The sequence below is a fragment of the Peromyscus californicus genome, unplaced genomic scaffold, assembly GCF_007827085.1.
Source record: "Peromyscus californicus insignis strain IS unplaced genomic scaffold, ASM782708v3 Scaffold_5__1_contigs__length_169319896, whole genome shotgun sequence".
In the NCBI taxonomy this organism is placed as follows: domain Eukaryota; kingdom Metazoa; phylum Chordata; class Mammalia; order Rodentia; family Cricetidae; genus Peromyscus; species Peromyscus californicus.
This window is the reverse complement of record NW_026294573.1, coordinates 102,340,107-102,360,356: the sequence shown is the minus strand read 5'-3', so window position 1 is coordinate 102,360,356 and position 20,250 is coordinate 102,340,107. Positions and strand designations below refer to the sequence as shown.

At 49.1% G+C, this 20,250-nt stretch overlaps 2 protein-coding genes across 5 annotated transcripts in view; one reads left to right on the top strand and one right to left on the bottom strand.

Annotated features, from left to right (window-relative positions):
- The window catches only part of Frmpd1 (FERM and PDZ domain containing 1), a 112,342-nt gene that overhangs the window by 26,196 nt on the left and 65,896 nt on the right, over positions 1–20,250 (top strand). The window contains exon 1 of one of the 4 annotated variants that reach the window (XM_052716577.1): positions 10,894–11,093. The exons of the other annotated variants lie outside the window; for them this stretch is intronic. The gene's annotated coding sequence lies outside the window, so the exon portion shown is untranslated. Of the gene's footprint in view, positions 1–10,893; positions 11,094–20,250 lie in introns of those variants that run through there. 4 annotated transcript variants of the gene reach the window in all.
- Positions 5,544–6,387, bottom strand: LOC128096697 (40S ribosomal protein S27-like). The gene has a single exon (XM_052716580.1). The coding sequence runs from the start codon at positions 6,036–6,038 to the stop codon at positions 5,763–5,765; it is 276 nt and encodes a 91-aa protein (XP_052572540.1). The 5' UTR covers positions 6,039–6,387; the 3' UTR covers positions 5,544–5,762.

Here is a 20,250-nt window from a genome sequence, read left to right as displayed (position 1 = left end):
GAGCCTGGCCTCCAGCAGCCCTCAAAAGCAAGGCTCGGCCACCATCCTAAGACTCGAGAGAGAAAAGGGACTGTGAAAAGCAGAGAGATTTATTTAATATAAATTGGTCCAGTGACCCCACCCCACCCCCAAGTCCATCATTGGAGCACTGGCATGGGCTTTAGGTTTAAGCAGAGGAAGAATTGGAGCAAGGGACAAGAGGTATGCATAGTTAAATAATCCTGTTTTGGGCGTGGTTTCAGTGGTCATAGCTTTGGTCTTGCAAGGGTGTCCAAAGAACTTCACATTGATTGAGAGGACAAGTTGGGTGTTCCAGGGTGTGGCCCCCCTCATGGACTATGTCCTCAATTGAGAGGTAGACTGTCCCTTGAAGTTCCCTTAATCCAAGGTAACTCAAAAGGAAAAAGGGTCAATAACTTATCTCCAACCTGTCAATCCTAAAAGGGGGACATTCCTTGATTGATTAGCACACAGACCTTCCTATCCAAGCAAGTGACCCACAGTAAAGGAGGCGGGCACGAAATGAGGGTCTCTATCCTGCTTTTAGTATCCTGTGGGCTCAAGGGAGGCAAAGCAGCTTCTTTTAAGTAGAAAGGCAGCTTCTAAGTACTTAGAACCAGTGGCTGATACCGGGTGGCCTGGCCAGCCCGACTCTGCCTGCTTCTGAGCTGCTGTATTAGTTACCTGTAGATGCTGTAACACCATCACACCATGGCTTTTAAAGCTTCCACAGGAGGTCCCAAAATCAAGGTGTTGGCACTGCGGTCCTCTCTGTGGAGGCTGGGACAGGAGTGGGGGCGGAGCAGGGGAGGAGGATCCTTCCTTTGCTTCTTTCAACTTATGGTGGTTATATTTCTTTTTTTGGTTTGTTGTTTGCTTGTTTGTTTGTTTTTGGTTTTTCGAGACAGGGTTTCTCTATGTAGCCTTAGCTGTCCTGGAACCTTCTCTGTAGACAGGCTGGCCTCGAACTCACAGAGATCCGCCTGCCTCTGCCTCCCAAGTGCTGGGATTAAAGGTGTGCGCCACCACCGCCCTGCTGTTGTTATTTCTTGACTTGTGGATTCATGGCTCCAGTCTCTGCCTCCTGGACATCTCCTCTGCTTTCTGTATCAATTCTATCTCTGCTTTGCTCTTATAAGGACATTCATGATGGGTCTACCTGGACCATCCAGGTGGGCTGCTCACCTAAAGCCCAGTAATGGAATTCTATGTCGAAAAAAGACTTTTAGTTCCCAAATAAGAGCATATTTACAGATTCCTTGATTTGAGATTTGCACAGATTTCTTGGCTCTCTATTTTACTTACATTCTTTTGCTTGGGAAATTTTTAAATTACATTGGTGTGTGTGTGTGTGTGTGTGTGTGTGTGTGTGTGTGTGTGTGCGCCTGTGCATGAGTCTGCACCATATGCATGTCATAACTGGTGCCCTCTGTGAGCCACCATGTGGGTCCTGGGAATTGAACCCAGGTCCTCTGGAAGAGCTGCCAGTGTTCTTAATCACAGAGTCATCTCTCCAACCCCTAGTGGTTATATATACATGGAAGGGGGGTTGTTATGTAGACCAGGCTAGCCTCAAAGTTTTGATCCCCCGTCCTGACTCTCCCTTTTGGTGCTCAGATTATAGGAATATTCCAACAGGCCAAGCCCACCTCTGCTTTCCAGTCCCCGTGTGTTCATTCTCTCCTGTCGGTCAGCATCCTGGCTGCTGCCCTACTGGGTGCTTGTACTGCTCCGATCACCCTCTCCCTGTTTTGGGGGGTGGGAGGGGCGGGGCCTCTGAGGCTCAGGCTGCCCAGAGCAGTGCAAGTCTTTCTGGTCCACGCCCTCATTTCAACAGCGTGCTCCAGCTTGTCCGTGGAGTTTTATCAATGGGAAGAAGCTGCTGCTGCTGTTAAAATATTCAGCAGCAGCTCTTAGAGTTACAGACAGTCCCCCGGTGAGTGCCCTGGACAGAAGAGACAGGGGGGAATCTTAGGTCTTTGTATTTTCCCCCAATTTAGAACACAAGAATCACTTGTTTTCCCAGGGCCCATATACACATCTATTTCTATAAAAACAAAGATAATAAAACAAAAAAAACAAAACCAGGAAGTATTGGTTGGAAGTCCTGAAAAGAATGTTGCGTGAGCTCCCTTCCCGTCAACAAACTCCGTGCAAAGCCCTGCAGTCTTTTAAATGTGATTCACAATCTGCTGCTGCCTTCTGGGCTGGGGGGGGGGGGGGGCGTTTAGAGCACCCAAAAGCCTTGGGGCAAGCAGGAGTGATGGGTTTTATATGCAGTTCGCAGAGCTGAGGGAGAGCAGGGGACAGGATGGTGGCTTCACGGGCCAAAGTCTGAGCAGCTCCAGATTCTGCTCAGGGCTGTCCCCTTTGCTCCCAAGGTTCCAGCCTCACATCTGCCCAAAGCACCCTCTGGGGCTGCTACTCCATTCCCAGTTCACCCATGCTTTGCCAAAGGCCTGTGCAGGGCAGGAAGCAGGGGAGGGTGGGGAGGAGACTGATGAATCATTTAAGTCCCTGCCTCACTTGCAACTGACAGTCATTTGGCTCTGGGCAAGGTGCTGTACCTTACAGAGACCCTTGGGCATGCCTCGGGGAAAGATCTAGAAAGGCTTTCGGAAGGGACTGGCATTTGAACCCAGCCTCCATGAGTGAGTAAGACATTTAGAGGGAGAAGCAAAGCAGAACTATGCATTCAAAGGAATTGAGCTACAGCCTCACCAGGGACCCAGGTTGCTGTTCGGGGCCCATGGATGATGTGCAGGGGCCAGCATGATGGGCCATAGCTGGATCATAAGAATCTCAGGTTTAAAGGAGACATTAGACTCACGTGGTAAGAAAGATATTCACAGGGAGCTGCTTGGAGCCTGAAGGGCTGGGTAGGGGCAGGGCAGAGATCTGTTCTGGTTTTGCCTGGTGAGTCTAGAGGATGATGCCTTTCCATTTTGACAAGCCTTGTCTGCTAGAGCTGCTTTAAGACGTCTTCAGTTTACCTGTCTGGGATGGGATGCCTTTACAGGGCAGAGGGAGCCTTCCCTTCTGCCACTTCCCAGTTCAAGATGCCATCCCTAGAATTGCTTGGTCAGGGGGGGATTTCTAGATAGCCTGTCCCATTTTGGGGGGACCTTCTCCCAGGTAGGCACTGAGCCCTCCTCCTAGCTCACTCTGGAGGTTAGAAGCCGAGCACTCCAGGGCATAGACTCAGTGAGCTGTGCTGATTGAAGAAATAAACGAACAATGATGGTTATGACTGCTGGCATGGTTGCTTCTGTCTGGCTTCCGGCCATTCCGTGGCTCTTTTTATGGTCACCAGGTATATTGCCTAAGAGCAGATGGGGGCCTCTGGGGTGTTGTGAGGTAGACCTGCTTCTGGAGTCAGCGTGCCCTGCCAAGCAAGGGTGGCGAGAACTTGGGTGGTACTTAACCACTCCAGACTCATAGTATGGAGAAGCCGCAGCCCAGCTTCCAGCCTTCTGATCTACGCCTTGTTGTCCTGGACACACCTGCCATGTGCTCCCACTGGCTCTTCTTAGTGCCCTCTAGCCTTCAGACGGGAGACCGGAGGTCTGTGTGGGACAGTGGCAAGTACTTGGACTCGTGGCTCCATCAGCCTGGGTTTTCCTGGCTTCATGAATGGGCCCCACTATTTAGTTGTTCATTCATCTGATTGTCAGGGCATGTTAAAACTGCAGAAGCGTCAGTAAATGCCCACCTCCCTTTTCTATGACCTGAAGAGCTGTCAGGAGAAGAGAGACAAGGCGTGTTTGGTTGGCTGGGCGTGGCGGCACGTGCCCAGGCCCCTGATTTTTCAAGCCCAAAGCGTTGGTGATATTTTGGGGTTTTATTATTCTTTGTGTTTGTTTTGTTTTGTTCCTGAGACAGTGGCTCTGTCCATCCTTCATTTTATCATCGTTCATTTCTTCAGTTCACACAGTTCGTTGAGCCAGTGCCCTGGAGTGGTCAGCCTCTAGCTTCCAGAATGAACTAGAAGGAGGGCTTGGTGCCTACCTGGGAGATGGGTCCAGAAAAAATGAGACAGGCTATATAGGAATCCCCTGTGACTAAGCAATCCTGGGAGTGTAGTTTTTCAGGTAGCCCTGGCTGTCCTGGCACTCTCTCTGTAGACCAGGCTGGTCTTGAACTCGCAGAGATCCGCCTGCCTCTGCCTCCCAGGTGCCTGGGTTTTGTTATTTCACCAGTTGTCACCGAGTCTGTGAATCTGGCGAGTACCTCCCTGGCAGGGAGGGCCCCAGTGACTTCTAGTCCAGCAGCATTGACTCAGCATTTAATGCCTCAACGCAGGCTGCTAATCCACTGCCTGGAGAGTTCTTTTAGGCATGAGCAACTGTGGGGGTGGGGCAGTTCTCAGTTTTGTAGAGGTCACTTGGGGCGGGGGGGGGGGGGGGGGGGGGGGGGGGGACGACCCAGCAACTTAGCCCAGGGCTCTCTATAGCTAGGAAGGAATCCCTAGCCCAGGGAATCTGATGAACTTGGGGAATGTTCAGCCTTTTGGCCCTTGGGGAAGAATTATCTAGACCTGTTTGCTGCCTTCATGAAAACATGAATGAGAAAGGATTGAATTTTTGCCTTGAACTGGAATTGTCAGTGTGGAAAATCCCAGTGGAGATGGCGTGTGTTAGGGGCCTTTCTCCTTCTGACTTCCTGCGAAGGAAAAAGAAAAAATGCAAACCTCTCGAATTGATTGACCTTTGTGCACAGGGGCTCTTGGGATATGCAGCTTGGCTGGACAAGTGCAGCTGTGTGCCTGAGAACCGGCCATGTAGATGCAAAATTCACACCTGGAGGAAATTACTCCCCCTTTTAATATGATTGTGTTCGGAAACTAATCTTCAAAGACAGTTTCAATTTTCCCAGCTGTCTGGGCAACAGATCCATATAGTCTGTGTCCAGGCATCACCTCTCTTGTATTTATTCTGCTCAACTTAATTTGGTTAGATTCTGTACACTTTTATAGATTGCCTATTATGTAAGTTCAGTCGGATGTTGAGAGCTTGGGGTATGAGAGAATATATCACCAGCCCTGAGTTTTCTTTTCTAGCCAGGCTCCCGAGACTTGTGCCCAAGAGTTGTGGAACAGTGCTCTATTCACCGGGGATTGCTGAGTAGATTGGTATGCCAGCCAGAGCTCCTGCCCCAGGCACTGAGGTCCTGATGGATGGAAGGATGCTGAGGAGGGTTCTGTGGGAAGGCTCTTAGATGAATCTGCAGCTGAGATGGGCCAGGCGGGGATCACAAGTCTGAACTAAGATGCTGGGGAAGAGAGTGGACCACAGGTGAGGTAGCTCAGTAGTTTGGCCTGAGCTAACCTGTCTGTCTTCAGCCTCTCTATGCCTTGGTGATGAAAATATCCCCTCTGTGGCTGGTGCTTTAACAAGCTTCTGGACTTTGCTCTTGTACACCCCGCCCGCCCCCACCCTTAGCCCTGTTTTCTTCCCAAGCTCATTATTGACCCTGCCCTGGCTTCTCACAGCACCCTGGCTATTCTTTCCTCTTAGCGTGGTGCCACCCCCCTCGCAAGAGATAGCAGTGGGATAAAGAAAGACTAAATAAAGTGACTGACGTGTTCCATGTCTGGCTCACCGGTTGAAACTGAAATGTTTGCTGAGAGAGGCATGGGGGTGAAAACAGGTCCAGAGCGGGAAAACCACCGAGGTGTCCTCAGAGGTGGGAGAGACCCCTTTAGAGGAGCAGATATATTTTTTTAATATATCCAAAAATGTGTTTATTGGGCCGGTTCCCACTCATCTTGAATCAGGTGCTTTCCAGTGCGGCTTCCTCCTGAAGGAGCATCCTTCTGTCAGCCATGCTTTTCCACCTGTGGGCTGACAGAGGACAGTGGAGCAGCCGACAGACAAGACCACTGTCTGTGCATGGCTAAAGACCGTGGTGATCTTACAGCATCCTGGGCATTGCACCTCCATAAAGTAGGAATTGGGGCTCTGCATCAGGCGCTTTTTCTTACGTTTCCTCTTTTCCTCTTCCGGAGAGGGATGAAGGAGATCCTTTTCGTGAGGCATGTTCTCGTAGGGAGATTGTCACCACCAGAAAAGCGACTGCCAACTTTCTGATGATCAGACCCGCACTGTAAAAATACTCTGAAGAGTGCTGTTGACACTGACATTTGGGGACATCTCCAATAATCAAAGAGCTGCAAATAAAAGCAGCGACGCCTCTTTATTGTCTTATTTTTGAGAGAATGTCTCTTGTAGCCCAGGCTGGCCTCAAACTGTCTGCAGCTAAGCATGATCTTGACTTTCTGATCCTTCCACCTTCACTTTTCCAGTGTTGGGATTACTAGTGTGTGCCAACATACCTGGTAATAGTCCGTGCTTGGGATCAAACCCCGGCCGCGTCATGCTGGACAAGCACTCTACCAATAGGGCTCCATCGCTAGCTGCAATGTTACCTTTATACATCTATCAAATTAAAGGACAATGAGCATTTGGGGGGAGTGACTCTCCCACAGATGGAGGGAGTAAATTTGAGATAACCTGTCTGCCAGGCATTTTGGCTGTATTGGCTTTCAAAACTCATATGGGTTTGGTGCACACTGTAATACAAGTACTCAGAGGACGTGGGCATGTGTCGGGGGTCAAGATTTAATACCATCCTTGGCTACATAGCATGTTCGAAGCCAGCCTGGGTTACAAACTGTCTCCCCAAACAAAACCAAACAAAAAAGCTCTCTGCGTTAGTGTATAGTCTTTCACCCAGTAGGCCAGCCCTAAGAATAACCCGTGATGTGTCAGGCAAAGATGTCTCTATTGTCTGTAAGACACTGAAAAAAGAACCAAGTGTCCAGAATAGGGAGTCTCTTCAGACAGGATGCTCTGGCCGGGTGGTGGTGGCACATGCCTTTAATCCCAGCACTTGGGAGACAGAGGCAGGCAGATCTCTGTGAGTTCGAGGCCAGCCTGGTCTACAGAGCGAGATCCAGGAAAGGCGCAAAGCTACACAGAGAAACCCTGTCTCGAAAAACCAAACAAAAAAAACAAAAAAAAAAAAACAAAAAAAATAATAACTGTAGCAGAATAGCAAAGGCACAGGGGAAACCAGGTTATAACTCATCTAAAAGATAAGTTCTCAAGTTACGTTGAAAAATGTGTTTTCATACGAAAAGGAAAGGTAATTAGTACCTTGGAGATTTTAGAGAATATTTTCTTATTTCTAAAAGATGAAAAATTTCTGCCAGGCACATGTATGGCTCTTATAATCCGAGAGGGAAAATGATGTTGTTTAAGAAGAACAGAGACGCTTTGGGGAGTATTGTTTGAGCTCAGGTGCTTTGAGAGCCAGCCTAGCACATCATCGATCTTGCAGATTCTCAAACAGGTAGCATTTGCGAAGGCAGCGTGGTCTTGGGTCCATTTGTGTGAATATTTATAGACGTGAAAGCTTGGGGCGGGGAGGAAATAGATTGATTTTTTTTCCCCTTGAACTTTTGAAATTATTTTCTCCACTCCATTTGTAATTGAACCCACATAGCTATTCTTACTCCTTCCTTTCTTGAGTAGTACAGTAGGCCTAAAAATATTAACTGGCTTAGGATGTGGGCTTTGCTAAAATCATTCCCCTTGAAGTCTTCAGGGGGTCCTCTCATGCTTTGAAATGGGACCCCGAGGAAGACTGCCCTCTGACATTTATTTTGCCCTTCTCCTTGATGTGTTTTGGCCTTTATTTTCTAGCAACCTTAGACTCTCACACTGGAGACCAGTCCTGAATGTTTGGGATAATGGGTCCCATCAACCATAGAAGGAAGGAACCCGGGGGATAGGTAGCAGGGCTGGGCACTGTGTGCTGGAGAGGTTGATGTGGGGGCCAATCTGGCATCACCTTATCCTGTGGACGTAACATTAGTCTGCAGAAAAAAAGATCAGAGCCGGGAGTATCTCGTTAAATATTAATTATAGTGATGCCTTTTGCCACGCATCTTCAGAGAGCTCTGGGCATTTCACAGACATTACCTCATCATTCATTCTTGTGAGAAGCGTTCTTGGGTGAGAAGTTGATGGCTAGGGTTATGATCCTCTGTGGGGGCAAAGCATATCAAATATTTTATTGTATTACTTTATTTATATACAAGGTGCTAATTACCCTTCTAGACTTTTTTATGTGTATTTCTAATTTTTTTTTCATTTTATTAGTGTGTGTGTGCATGTGTGTAGGCATTGTTATGAATTATGTACGAGTAGGGAACCCCCCAGCTGGCCAGGCCAGAGTACCCCATGGTGGCGGCTCGTGGAAAGTCATTCACACCCAGGCGCTGCATCCATGTGGAGAGTTTATTGTAATAGAGAGATGAAGAGAAAGATAGGGAAGAGGGAGAGAGGGGGGAGAGGGAGAAGGGAGAGAGAGGGAGGGAGAGGGAGGGAGAGAGGGAGAGGAAGAGGAAGAGGAAGGGGAGGAGTTTTCCCTTAAAATGAGGCTTTTCCATCAGGATGCAGGGCGGGTCAGAATATTAACAGGCTTGTGCACCCCCTGTGGAAGTCAGAGGACAACTTTGAGGAGTTGGTTCTCTCCTCCCATTTTGAGATCTAAGGCTCAAACTCAGGTCAGCATACGCGCCTGTCAAGCACGTTTACCTACTGAGGCAGCTAGTGGCCTAGTTTATTTTGAAAAGGTCTCAGCCAGGCCTTTAATCCCAGCACTCGGGAGGCAGAGCCAGGCGGATCTCTGTGAGTTCGAGGTCAGCCTGGGCTACAGAGCGAGATCCAGGACAGGCACTGAAACTACACAGAGAAACCCTGTCTCTGAAAAACCAAAAGAAAAAAAAAAAAGAAAAAGGAAAAAAAAGAAAGAAAAGGTCTCCTGTCACCTGGGTAGGCCTTGAACTCACTGTGTATCCAAGACAGTGACTTGGAACTTCTGATCCAATTGCCTTCACCACCAAATGGTTGGGATTACAGGCGTGCCCCACCACTCCAGCTTATGCTGTGCAGGGAATAAAGAGTGCCAGGCAAGCACTCTAATGAATGAACTGCATCCATAGCCCCCTGCCCCCTCTTTCCTTTGAGATAGGGCCTTACTCTGTAGGCTTGGATGTCCTGGAACTCGTAATCCTCCTGCCTCAGCCTTCCAAGTATGTCACTACCTCTGGCCTCCCAGACAAATGTTTTAAATTGTTAAACTTGGGAGTGGTAAGGACTAGATAACAACCGGTAAAAGAAAGCAGAGGTGGGCTTTGTTTGGATTGGCATGTCCTCCTCCAGGTCGGCCTGCATTCCTCAGAAGGAAAATGGCCTCCCTGCCCTTCCTCGCACTCACGCTTACTGACGCTGGGGTGATTCTGGGAGTAGAATTTAACCTCCTTACTCCACACTTAAGACGTTTGTTGGCCTGGCTTCTCTGTGTCAACCCCACCCTCACGCCTCAACCCGACTCGACGTACCCTTTGTTTTTTGTTGGTGTTTGTTTATGTTTTTGTTTTTGTTTTGTTTGAGACAGGGTTTCTCTGTGTAGCCCTGGCTGTCCTGGAACTCTGGAGATCAGGCTAGCCTTGAACTCGCAGAGATTCACCTGCCTCTGCCCACCGCGCCCAGCTGCCCTTTGTTCCTTACCACCACCGTGAAGTCTGGGTCTTGAGGACAGCCCAGTGCCCTTCCCCCAAGTACTTTCTCTTTCTAGTGTCTCTCTGGCCAGCGTTGCAGGACTCCCTCTCCTGTGCTGCGGAGATGGGTCCCCTCCCTGGGACCTCGCTCTACTCTGAGTTCTCCCACAGACTCCTGGGTTTCCTACCAGCTCCGGGCCTTGCTGCCTTTCACTGTGTCTTAGTGGCTCACGTGTGCTCCCTGATGACATCCGCAGCTGGTTTTTACTGCAGGGGCAGGTGGATTATCTTTATGTCTCTCTGAGCGCCTTGCACACATTCCAGATGTAAGTGCTTATTGAGTGAAAGAGTGATAGGGGCACAGTTTTAAGCTAGAGGTCTGCGGTCTATGCCAAGTCCCAAGGGACGTGAAGGACAGAGGTCACTGACTGATAGAATCCCACTTAGCCTGACTCCGCCGCTGCCCGGCCTGACCCTTCCTTTGACCCCGTTCACTGCAGCCCTTGCTCCCTACCTGCCCGCTACACGCATGCCCATGCCATCGCTCTCCACTGGGTATTAAATACCTTTCTTCTCTTTTTTCTTTTTTGGTCTTTTTTTTTTTTTTTTTTTCCAGAGCTGAGGACCGAACCCAGGGGCCACTGAGCTAAATCCCCAACCCCGTCTTTCTTCTCTTGTGGTGGTTTAGTTTAGCACAGGTAAGCAGAGACAGTGAGAGCCCCTTTAACGTTACCCTGCTTGCTTATCTTTCTATTCTTTTCTACCTCTTGTGCTAGGCATCCGTGATGCACAGGATCCTAGAGTTATAAAGAGCTTTACCGGGAGCCTTCTCTGTCCCTGAGAGCTGGCACGAGGGCCCCGATCATTTTGTGCTCCACCTGGGGCTGGCTGCATGAGGCTGGGCAGGTTATTTAATCCTTCTGTGCCGTCATTTCCCCATCTGTTAAGGGAGGATAATGTGCTTGGGGGTGACCTGCCCCTCCGGGCTCCTGCGAGGCTTAGTGAACTAATGCTCTTGCCGTTCACGTCAGCCGAAGGTGACTGGGCAGAACCAGCTGGGGACCAGGTGTTGGGTCCCCATAGAATGGACCCATCCTAAGACCTTGGGTGTTACCGTCTGGGTTGCCCTTGGCACAGAGGAAGCCAGTGTGCCAGTCAAAAGCCTCTAAGGTTTCCTCCTTTGGCTGGCTCAAGTGGCTGAGGTCTTGGGGATGACAATGGCATCCAGAGGACTTCCGGGCTTGGTGCACTGAAAGGAGAGAAGCCAGCCCAGTCCCGGGAGCAGGGCTGCAGCCTGGGCCAGAAACCATCGCACTGTGCCCACATGGCCTCACCATCCTCTCCGCTCCACCGTATTGATGAGCTCTGGATACCCACATTCCTCTGGCTGCAGTCCTGGGAACGTTGGCCTTTTATCTTTAAGAATAGCCTGGGAGCAGTGTCCCGGGATGAAGGGGAAGTGTCCTTGTGGAGAAGAGGTGAGGGATTCATGCCTTGGAGGAGTCCCTTCAGCTCAGACTGACTGGTGAGTAGTCATTTCCCACTCTGAAATGAGTCCTGTTTGCTCTAGACTGCTCTCAGAAAGGGACCACTTTGACTTTCAGCTGTACTGTCTATTCTGTGCATGTGTATATGCAGCCATGAACATACCAGGAAACATTTAATTAAATATATGTATATTTAAATACATATCCATTTCAATAGCATGTTTGTTCTCAAGCATTCCACTAAAATCTGAGTAAAGGTCCCTTTTTAGTCGTAATGGCAACGTAATTATCAAGGTTTCTTCTCAAATATGTCTGGCAAATATCTCTTATGTGTGTGCTGGCGAACACTTGTATCATTAGTCATTTGTATGTAGATAGCATAATTATTAAATACTTCTGGCACTAAATTGCTCACAGATTTTCAAAATTATGGGGTTGTAGGATGTAAATACCAAGGAAGATTTCAGGTTCTCTGCAGGGTTCCTTTGTGTGTGTGTGTGTGTGTGTTGTGGGACTGGGGCATGGGTGCCATGGGACAATTGTGAATGTCCGTGGGCAGCCCTCGGGGAGCTGGTTTTCTCCTAGCATGACGTGAGCTCCAGGAGCAAACTCAGGTTGTCAGGCAGTGAGCACCTGGACCAAGGAGCTGTCTTGCCGGCCCCAGCTCCAGGTTTTGTACAGCACAGTGGTGTCCTGATTGGGTAATGAGTGGGCTTGGGCTACACAGTGACCTGGTGACAGGGTAGGGTCAGTTTTTTACTGAACCTCTTTCAAGTTCAGATTCCTCGGTCTATTGTCTAGACCTCTTTAGACACTGTAGACTTTAACTTCTGAAATGCACATAAGATGGGGGAAAATTCACAGTTTCATTGAACTTTTCCCTACGTCTTGATCTAATTACAGTGAAATTTCTAGTCTTAGAAAGATGACCCCGCCTTCCCATAGCTGGTTCCCTTGACCCCGAGTCTCTGGATGACCTGACAGTCTGCTCTGTGAGTCCTTGAAGTGTGGCTCCCTTCAGGGTTACACACCTGTGGTCCGAGTGCTGGAGATCCAGAAGCAGGAGGGTCAGGAGTTCAAGGTCATTATTGGTCTGGGCTACATGGACTGTCTCAGAAACAAACAAAAACCAAAAATAAAACAGGGCCAGAGGTATGGGGAAGGGAGGGAGAGAGGGAGGGAGGGTGAAAGACTTTGCAGAAGTCATGATGCTCCTGTTGTGGGGTAACAGCCAACACAAGTTTTTTGGGGTTGTGTTTGCTTGTGTTTGTTTTGTTTTCTGAGACAGGGCCTCCCCGTCTTCCTGGCTGTTCTGGAACTCACTGTAGAGCAGGCTGGCCTCAAAATCACAGAGATCCACCTGCCTCTGCCTCCCAAGAGCTGGGGTTAAAGGTGGGTGACACTATGCCTGCATGCCTAGGTGAACAGTAGTTTTGGCGTGGAAGATTTGGGGCTAAGTCAGTACATTCTAGACAGAGGAAGAACAGTAAAGGCATGTCAGGGATGCTGTGGGTAAAGGCATGGCAGGGATGCTGTGGGCAAAGACATGGCAGGGATGCTGTGGGCAAAGGCATGTCAGGGATGCTGTGGGCAAAGGCATGGCAGGGATGCTGTGGACAAAGGCATGTCAGGGATGCTGTGGGCAAAGGCATGGCAGGGATGCTGTGGGTAAAGACATGGCAGGGATGCTGTGTGTAAAGACATGGCAGGGATGCTGTGTGTAAAGGCATGGCAGGGATGCTGTGTGTAAAGACATGGCAGGGATGCTGTGGGTAAAGACATGGCAGGGATGCTGTGGGTAAAGACATGGCAGGGATGCTGTGTGTAAAGACATGGCAGGGATACTGTGGGTAAAGACATGGCAGGGATACTGTGGGTAAAGACATGGCAGGGATGCTGTGGGTAAAGACATGGCAGGGATACTGTGGGTAAAGACATGGCAGGGATACTGTGGGTAAAGGCATGGCAGGGATGCTGTGGGTAAAGACATGGCAGGGATGCTGTGGGTAAAGACATGGCAGGGATGCGGTGGGTAGTTTTGGATGGAGGTTATTTGAAGGTGATTAGAAGAAAATGAGGCTAGGTAAGTAGGCCAGTATCCAAAGCAGGAGGCTCTTCTTGTGCCCACCTAGGAGTCATTCTTCATCCCGGAGGCAGTAGGGAGCCATTGAGCGGTTTCTCATAAACGAGGCCTGGGCAGAGCTGTGTTTCCAGTGGGGTTAGCAGGCAGTGTGGGGCAGGGGGAGTGTGAGGAGAGCCTCTTGTTATTCTTGCTCTGTAACTTCTGCCTCAGTGTGTTGATGGATTGGAAATTGTCTTAATGTTTAACTAGGAGGTAATTGCTTTTCTTAGGATGGCCATTGGATTTTGAAAGGGCATAGATTATTGTCCCGGGGGAGGCAGCTCTAATTTCATAATCGGGCATGTGCAGGGAAATAGAAACTGCTTAACAGAATGGCTTTATAGGAAACTTCTAGAACAAACTGCTTCCCTCCTTCTCCTTTTGCTTTTCAACATTTTATTTTATATGTTTGTGTCCACTTTACCCAGTAATGGTCTGGGGATGTCAGGCCCCATAAAATCCACCAGTAGTGAATACCTAAACATGGGTTTCATTCACTTTTTCCTGTGGTGGTATTGTGTTCCCCAATATATTGTGCACCCTAATAAACTTATCTGGGGTCAGAGAACAGAACAGCCACTAGATATAGAGGCCAGAAAATGGTGGCACACATGCCTTTAATCCTAGCATTCCAGAGGCAGAGATCCATCTGGATCTCTGTGATTTCAAAACCACACTGGAAACAGCCAGGCATGGTGACACACACCTTTATTTATTTTTTTTTATTTTTTTTTTTTTTTTGGTTTTCCGAGACAGGGTTTCTCTGTGTAGCTTTGCGCCTCTCCTGGAACTCACTTGGTAGTCCAGGCTGGCCTCGAACTCACAGAGATCCGCCTGGCTCTGCCTCCCGAGTGCTGGGATTAAAGGCGTGCGCCACCACCGCCCGGCCGACACACACCTTTAATCCCAGGGAGTGATGGCAGGAAGCAGAAAGGTATATAAGGTGTGAGGCCTGATTCAGCTTTTAGGCTTTTAGCAGCAGTTCAGCTGAGATCCATTTGGATGAGAACTCAAAGGCTTCCAGTCTGAGGAAACAGGATCAGCTGAGAAGTTGGCGAGGTGAGGTTAGCTGTGGCCTGTTCTGTCTCTCTGATCTTCCACTGTTCACCCCAATACCTGGCTCTAGGTTTGTTTTTTATTAATAAGACCTTTTGAGATTCATGTGACATTTCCAACTCTTGTTCATCTTCCCTCACTCCAGACTGACTGTTGAGCACCTGGTGAAGCTCGTCTGACCCGTGTTGGAGTGGCTGTGAGAGGAATGTCTTAGGAGAGAATGTCATGTGCGTCATGACTGGTCATATATGTTGTGCCATTGGCTTTAGTCACTCAACCAGTATTAACTGAACACCTGTCTAGCACTGGAGTCATGCAAACCAGAGAATTATGGTAGAAGGCTTATTGTCTAGCAAGTAAATCATCAGTTCTGAGGGAGGAAAGGTGCTGGGCACTACGGGAGCACCTTGCTCAGAGTCAGAGGTATAAAGTGGAACCTAATAGTTACTTGGTGAGGGCTGGAGAGATGGCTCAGTGGTTAAGAGCACTGGCTGATCTTCTAGAGGACTGGAGTTCAATTCCAAGCACCCACATGGCAGCTCACAACTGTCTATCTATAACCCCAGTTCCAGGGGATCTGGCACTCTCTCAAAGAAATACACGCAGGCAAAACACTAATGCACATAAAATAAATAAGTTATTAAAATTAAAAAAAAATCATTTGGTGAGGAGTATGCCTAGAGTTGGGGGCATAGGGTCTTGGGAGTGCCTAATTATGAGTCTGGGGTTTGAGGGGAGCCATAAAGTTGCCCTGAAGTCAGATGCTCAACCCCATGGCTGTGCTGAAAGCAGGACTTTTTTTTTTTTTTTTTTCTCGAGACAGGGTTTCTCTGTGTAGCTTTGCGCCTTTCCTGGAACTCACTCTGTAGCCCAGGCTGGCCTCGAACTCACAGAGATCCGCCTGGCTCTGCCTCCCGAGTGCTGGGATTAAAGGCATGTGCCACCACCACCCAGCAAAAGCAGGACTTTCATAGCTCAATAAAGCTGTCTTAAAAAAAAAAAAAATTCATTCAGGGACTGTGGCTGTAGCTCAGTGGTAGAGTGCCTGCCTAGTGTGTATGAGGCCCTGAGTTTGAGCCCCAGCCCTACCAAAACAGACAACCAGAACAATAGCAGCAAGGGTAATAACAAAATCTCCAGGGAAGCCAGCAGTGGGAGGGCTATGCCAGCAATGAAAGGTCCCACTCTGGGAGCAGAGCAGGAGGAGCCTAAGCAGGGCTGGAACTCTCTGGAGTGTGAGAGTGTGGAGAGGCTGAAGGGAGAGACACACGGGGCCTGGGCAGTCAGGGCCTTGACGGCCTAGAAACAATGACGGCAGCCCCCGTTTGGGTAGCGTCTCTATGCCAGGCACCACGGCACGTTCTGAGCAGTTACACGCATTCCTTCCTTCAAGCCCACACCGGCCTTGTGCGACAGGTGCTGTTATTGTCGCCACTTTATCAGAGGGGAGCTAATCTGCCCAGAGTCACCCATCTGTGAAGGAGCAGAGTGGAGACAGAGCTCGCAGTGAGAACCTAATACATCACCCTAAAAGTTACGGGTGACGGAGAGGTTTGTGCAGGAGGAGTGACAGTCAGAGGCACGTCTTAGAAGATCATTCCGTGACATGTGGCATAGATAGAGAGAGAAACACCAAGGCTAGGGGGCCAGGTGCTGCAGTGGTCCACCTCTGAGGCCATGCCAGCTCCACCATGTCCGGTGGTGGTGGAGGCGGGAAGAAGTGGAGACTTGGGAAAGCACGTTCGCAGGAGCCGAGGAGTGGCTAGATTTTGCTGTTGCTCTGGTTTCTGTTGTTTCGGGCAAGGCTGGAGGAGCTTAGACCCAGGGTCTCATGCATGCTAAGCCAGTACTAACCACCAAGCTACCTCTACAACCCCCAAACGCTGATGGATGCCCCCCCAAGCCTGGGTTCTGGGCTTGGGAAGTAGAGTGGGGAGGGTTGCTGTTGGTACAGCTGTCAGGGTCCTGTCCCTGTGTGAGCTGCTGGCAGCTGCTTGTGACAGAATAGATTCAACTTCTGACTTCTCTGCCCATCAGAATCTTAATGGAGGTAGCGGGGCTTTGGGATGTGTCTTGATTTAAGGGTGGAGATGAGGGTACAGAAAGAAGGGCTTGCTGAAGCTCCTGTGGGGGGCAGGATTGGGGTGACCTGAGGTGTGTCCCTGCTGCTTCTTAGACTGGTGTGCCTTCACTTGGCACATTCGTACTCTCCAGGGAACCCGCGCTCCATCCCTTCGCAGAGACCTCTCTGAGCCTTAGAGGAGGTTTCCTTGCTGCACAAACAATAAGAACAGACACATTCCTAGAATTTACTCCCGAAACCAAAAACCCCACATGTTAGATCAAATTTGTATTTCTCACTGTCTTTGCCCAACATCGGGTTTGTTTCTTCTAGAAGAAAATGGCTTCACAGATTGTGGTCATATAGGTATATAGCCTATGGTTTACAGCCCATGTTAAATCAAAGTGTTTGATTTGACAGCAGTTTCTGGAATGCTCTACGGTTTCTGGTTAGAATTCAAGAAAGAGAGCGTGCGGTGGCTTGGCTACTCTGCTGCTGACTCTCACCCTTTCCTTCTTGTATACCTCAGCAGGCATTTAGTTACATGTCCCTTTCCTTCTCCCCATGGGCAAAACTGGGCTCTGCTGAGGCTAGGGACAGAGCAGAATGCTTCACAAGGGCTGGCTTTCTACATTTCCGGGGCCCTGTGGTGTGGGGGGATCTGTGAATCCCACTGGCATCCCTTCACAGCCGTCAGCGCCGCTCCTCACGGCTGCCATCGCCCAACAGCTGACCCGATTCCCTGAATCGCTTGCTGTACACGGTGCAGTTCTGCCAGAGGGAGAAGGTTCCCGGGCAGAATACTTAATTAGGGCCTAATGAAGACAGCCAGAGCGACCCTTCGGCCTGAACCCTGTGCAGGGTCCTGACTGGCAGATGGCACCTGGCACTCTTGGCTCTATGACAGCAATCAGGCCTCATGCAGAGATGAGCCAGACCCATGGTGCCCTGAAGAGTTATTTCTTAGACTCTACAGGGTGTGATAGGCATCCTTTTTCTTGAGAATCCCACACTCTTGACTTGTGTTCACGAAGAGTCATCTGTGTGTTTTATTTTGTCTAGAACATAAGGAATTCTTCAAGGGCAGGGGCCATGACTGGGTAACCTGGGTCCCCGATACCATGCCCCAGCACAGGTCTCAGTGAAAGAGGGGATTGACGAGAGTGGAATGAGTCATACTGACTTAGAGGCCCCTTTTTAACTTGAGATGGTTGAAAATTCTTCAAACTAGAGTCTAAACCCCAGGGTGTGGACTTGAAAAATGCAGAGTAAGACCATGGCCAAGTATCTCATCTGTGGGAAGCGTATGAGACAAGGGACCACAGGGTCGAACAAAGCCTTGGTGTCACCAGCCGTGGGTCACAGCCCTGTGAAGTACACCTTGGGCCCAGCTCTGGAAGCCATTGTTGATATACTATGCTGTGATTGTGGTTGGTTTTGATCGGAGAGGATTGGAAGCCCACCTCACTCCCTAGACAGACACATGGAGTCACAGCTCAGTCTGCTAGAGAAGCGAGCCGTGGCTCTGGGACCCCTCAGTCTAAATTTCCCAAGCAATGCAGTTGTGGATTTTGGTTTTGGTGCTCATGGTATCAAATGTGCCCAGAGGGTTTTGGAAATTTGCTAGTGCCTAGTGATATCTGATGAATCATTTCATAGTTAAAAACACAGACCTAGATTTTAGTCCTCACTGTACAATTTGGTTGAATTATCCCCCGATGATTAGCAATACTTCTACTAATGAGAATAAAGACATTTGTAATAACCAACATGTCTGTGGAGAAGGAAGAGACCCTCCTCAGTGCCTGGGGGTCACCAGACGCCACAGGCTCTAAAGAGCTCTGTGCTGAAGGTCCCTGCAGACTTCCATCCCTGCTCCTGGACGCTTTGTGCACCTGTGTAGTGTTGCACCCCAACAGGAAGGGTCCTGGTTGCCAAATCTGTGGTTCCATTCCGGATGGTTTTTGTTGACTCCCTTGTATATTTTTTACCTGGTCAGTTACATACTTTTTGAAATAATAAAATGCACAACAGAAAGTTTACCTGCTGAGCATCTCCAGCCCTAGCTGTTTTAATGTATACAGTTTGGTGGCATTTAGATATATTCACAGTGTTGCGTAAACATTACTACTATCTAAAGTTTTTTATCATCCCCCAAGTAAATCCTATACCCATTAAGCAGCATTTTTCAATCCCTCCTTCCCACCAGGCCTGGCAGCCACCAGTCTTTCTGTCTCTGTGTAGACTTGCTAACTCTGGACATTAAATGTAAGTGGGAGCATACAATATTTTATCCTTTGGGTCTGGCTTCTTTCAGTCCGCATGTTTTCATGATGTATCCACGTCATAGCATGTATCAGTACTTCATTCTTTTTAGTGGCTGAGACATATTGCATTGTATGGATATGTCGTGACTTCTTTACCCATTTGTTCATTGATGCCCTTTTGGGTTGTTTCTGCCAGCTATCATAAATATTTCTCCATGAACATTAGTGTACAGGTTTTCATTTGAACGTTTGTTTTCAGTTCTTTGGGGTGTATACCGAGGAAGGGACTTGCTGGGTCAGTGTTACTCTAAGGTTAGCGCACTGAGAACGCTCTAAACCGTTGACACAATCTGGTCAATCTTTGAACCTTCCTTCTCCTTAGTCTTCTCTAGTTGCTCTCGGGCCTCCCTGGCTAGCTCTTCTCACATGGCATCCCTGGTTCTTTAGCATCTGGAATGACAGTCCCGCCCATTCCCCCCTCAGCTCTGTCCATTCTCCCCCAGCGGTGTTCAGTGTTAGCTGTGCCCTGCAATCCCCAGGGTTCCTTTAACAGCACATGCCCACCATTGTGCATATTATCTAATTACCGTGGGGTGGGAGAGACGTCCCATTTCACTGGTGACAGGCTCTGGAAAGTCTAAGGTAACTTCCTGGTGGCATGGTTAGTGAGAGTTGGGGTCCAAACCAGGACATGTCAAAGCCTCTGCTCTTGACGTAAGGGGTCACTGGAGAAGACCTCTGAGCCCAAATGGAGGGAGGAGGGTCATGATATGACACCAGATGAGAGCATCTGGAAACTGCTTGAAAACTGTAGAGGTCTCCAGCAAGTGGTCCTTTTGTCCCACTCTGGATTAGGTGACATGTCTCTGACTCCTCCAGGGACTGTGAGGATTGGATTGCACGGTCTCTCCTATCCACCCCCACCCCGTCACTGTCTCTATCTGGCATCCTGCTGCTGATCAGTGTTTCTTATAGGAACATGTAGAAATCAGAGCGGGCTCAGGGAGGAAGAAAGGGAAGCAGTGGTGTTTGTTTAGGTGTGTCCTGGCTAAGTACCTGGGTACAGATTTGACTCAGAGACTTAGAAAAATGGGCAGAAGCCCAGGGTGAGATCTCAGAGTCAATGAAATCCAATGTGAAGGGGCTGACACTGATCCCATCTCTGTCCCCCAGCATTTAACACTTTCTGCACTCCTTTATTGTGCTTGGTGTAATAGGAGCCCCCACCAGAATGTATGAGGATTTAGAGTTTTGTTCCCAGTGTGTCCCAAGGCCTAGAAAAATACCTAGTGCAAACAAGATTCTGGATTCTGGATTTTCATAGGAAGACTGTAAGAAGGGCTGGGGGGACGGACGGTTCAGGAAGTAAGCGTGTTTGTGGTGCAAGCGCGAAGACCTGAGTTCACACCCACAGCCCTCACATAAGAAGCCCTGCATAACTGAGTGTGCCTCTAGCCGCAGCATTGGGGGGTGAAGACACACACTCCTGTAATATAATCAGGTTGTCCAAGTTCATTCGCACAAACCCTTCACTTTACAGCTGGGAAAACTGGGATTTGAGTGTAAAGGGGTGTGTGTGACTGGGTCCTGTGTCCAGCTGGTTGGTAACAGCAGGGGCCCGATTACAGATCTTGTGTCTCCCTACGGAGAGAGCTCCGTTCCTCACCCACTGAAGACAAGGGGCTTGG

Excerpts from the sequence above, each read along its gene's own strand:
- LOC128096697 (XM_052716580.1), bottom strand. The coding sequence starts at position 6,038 with ATGCCTCACGAAAAGGATCTCCTTCATCCCTCTCCGGAAGAGGAAAAG.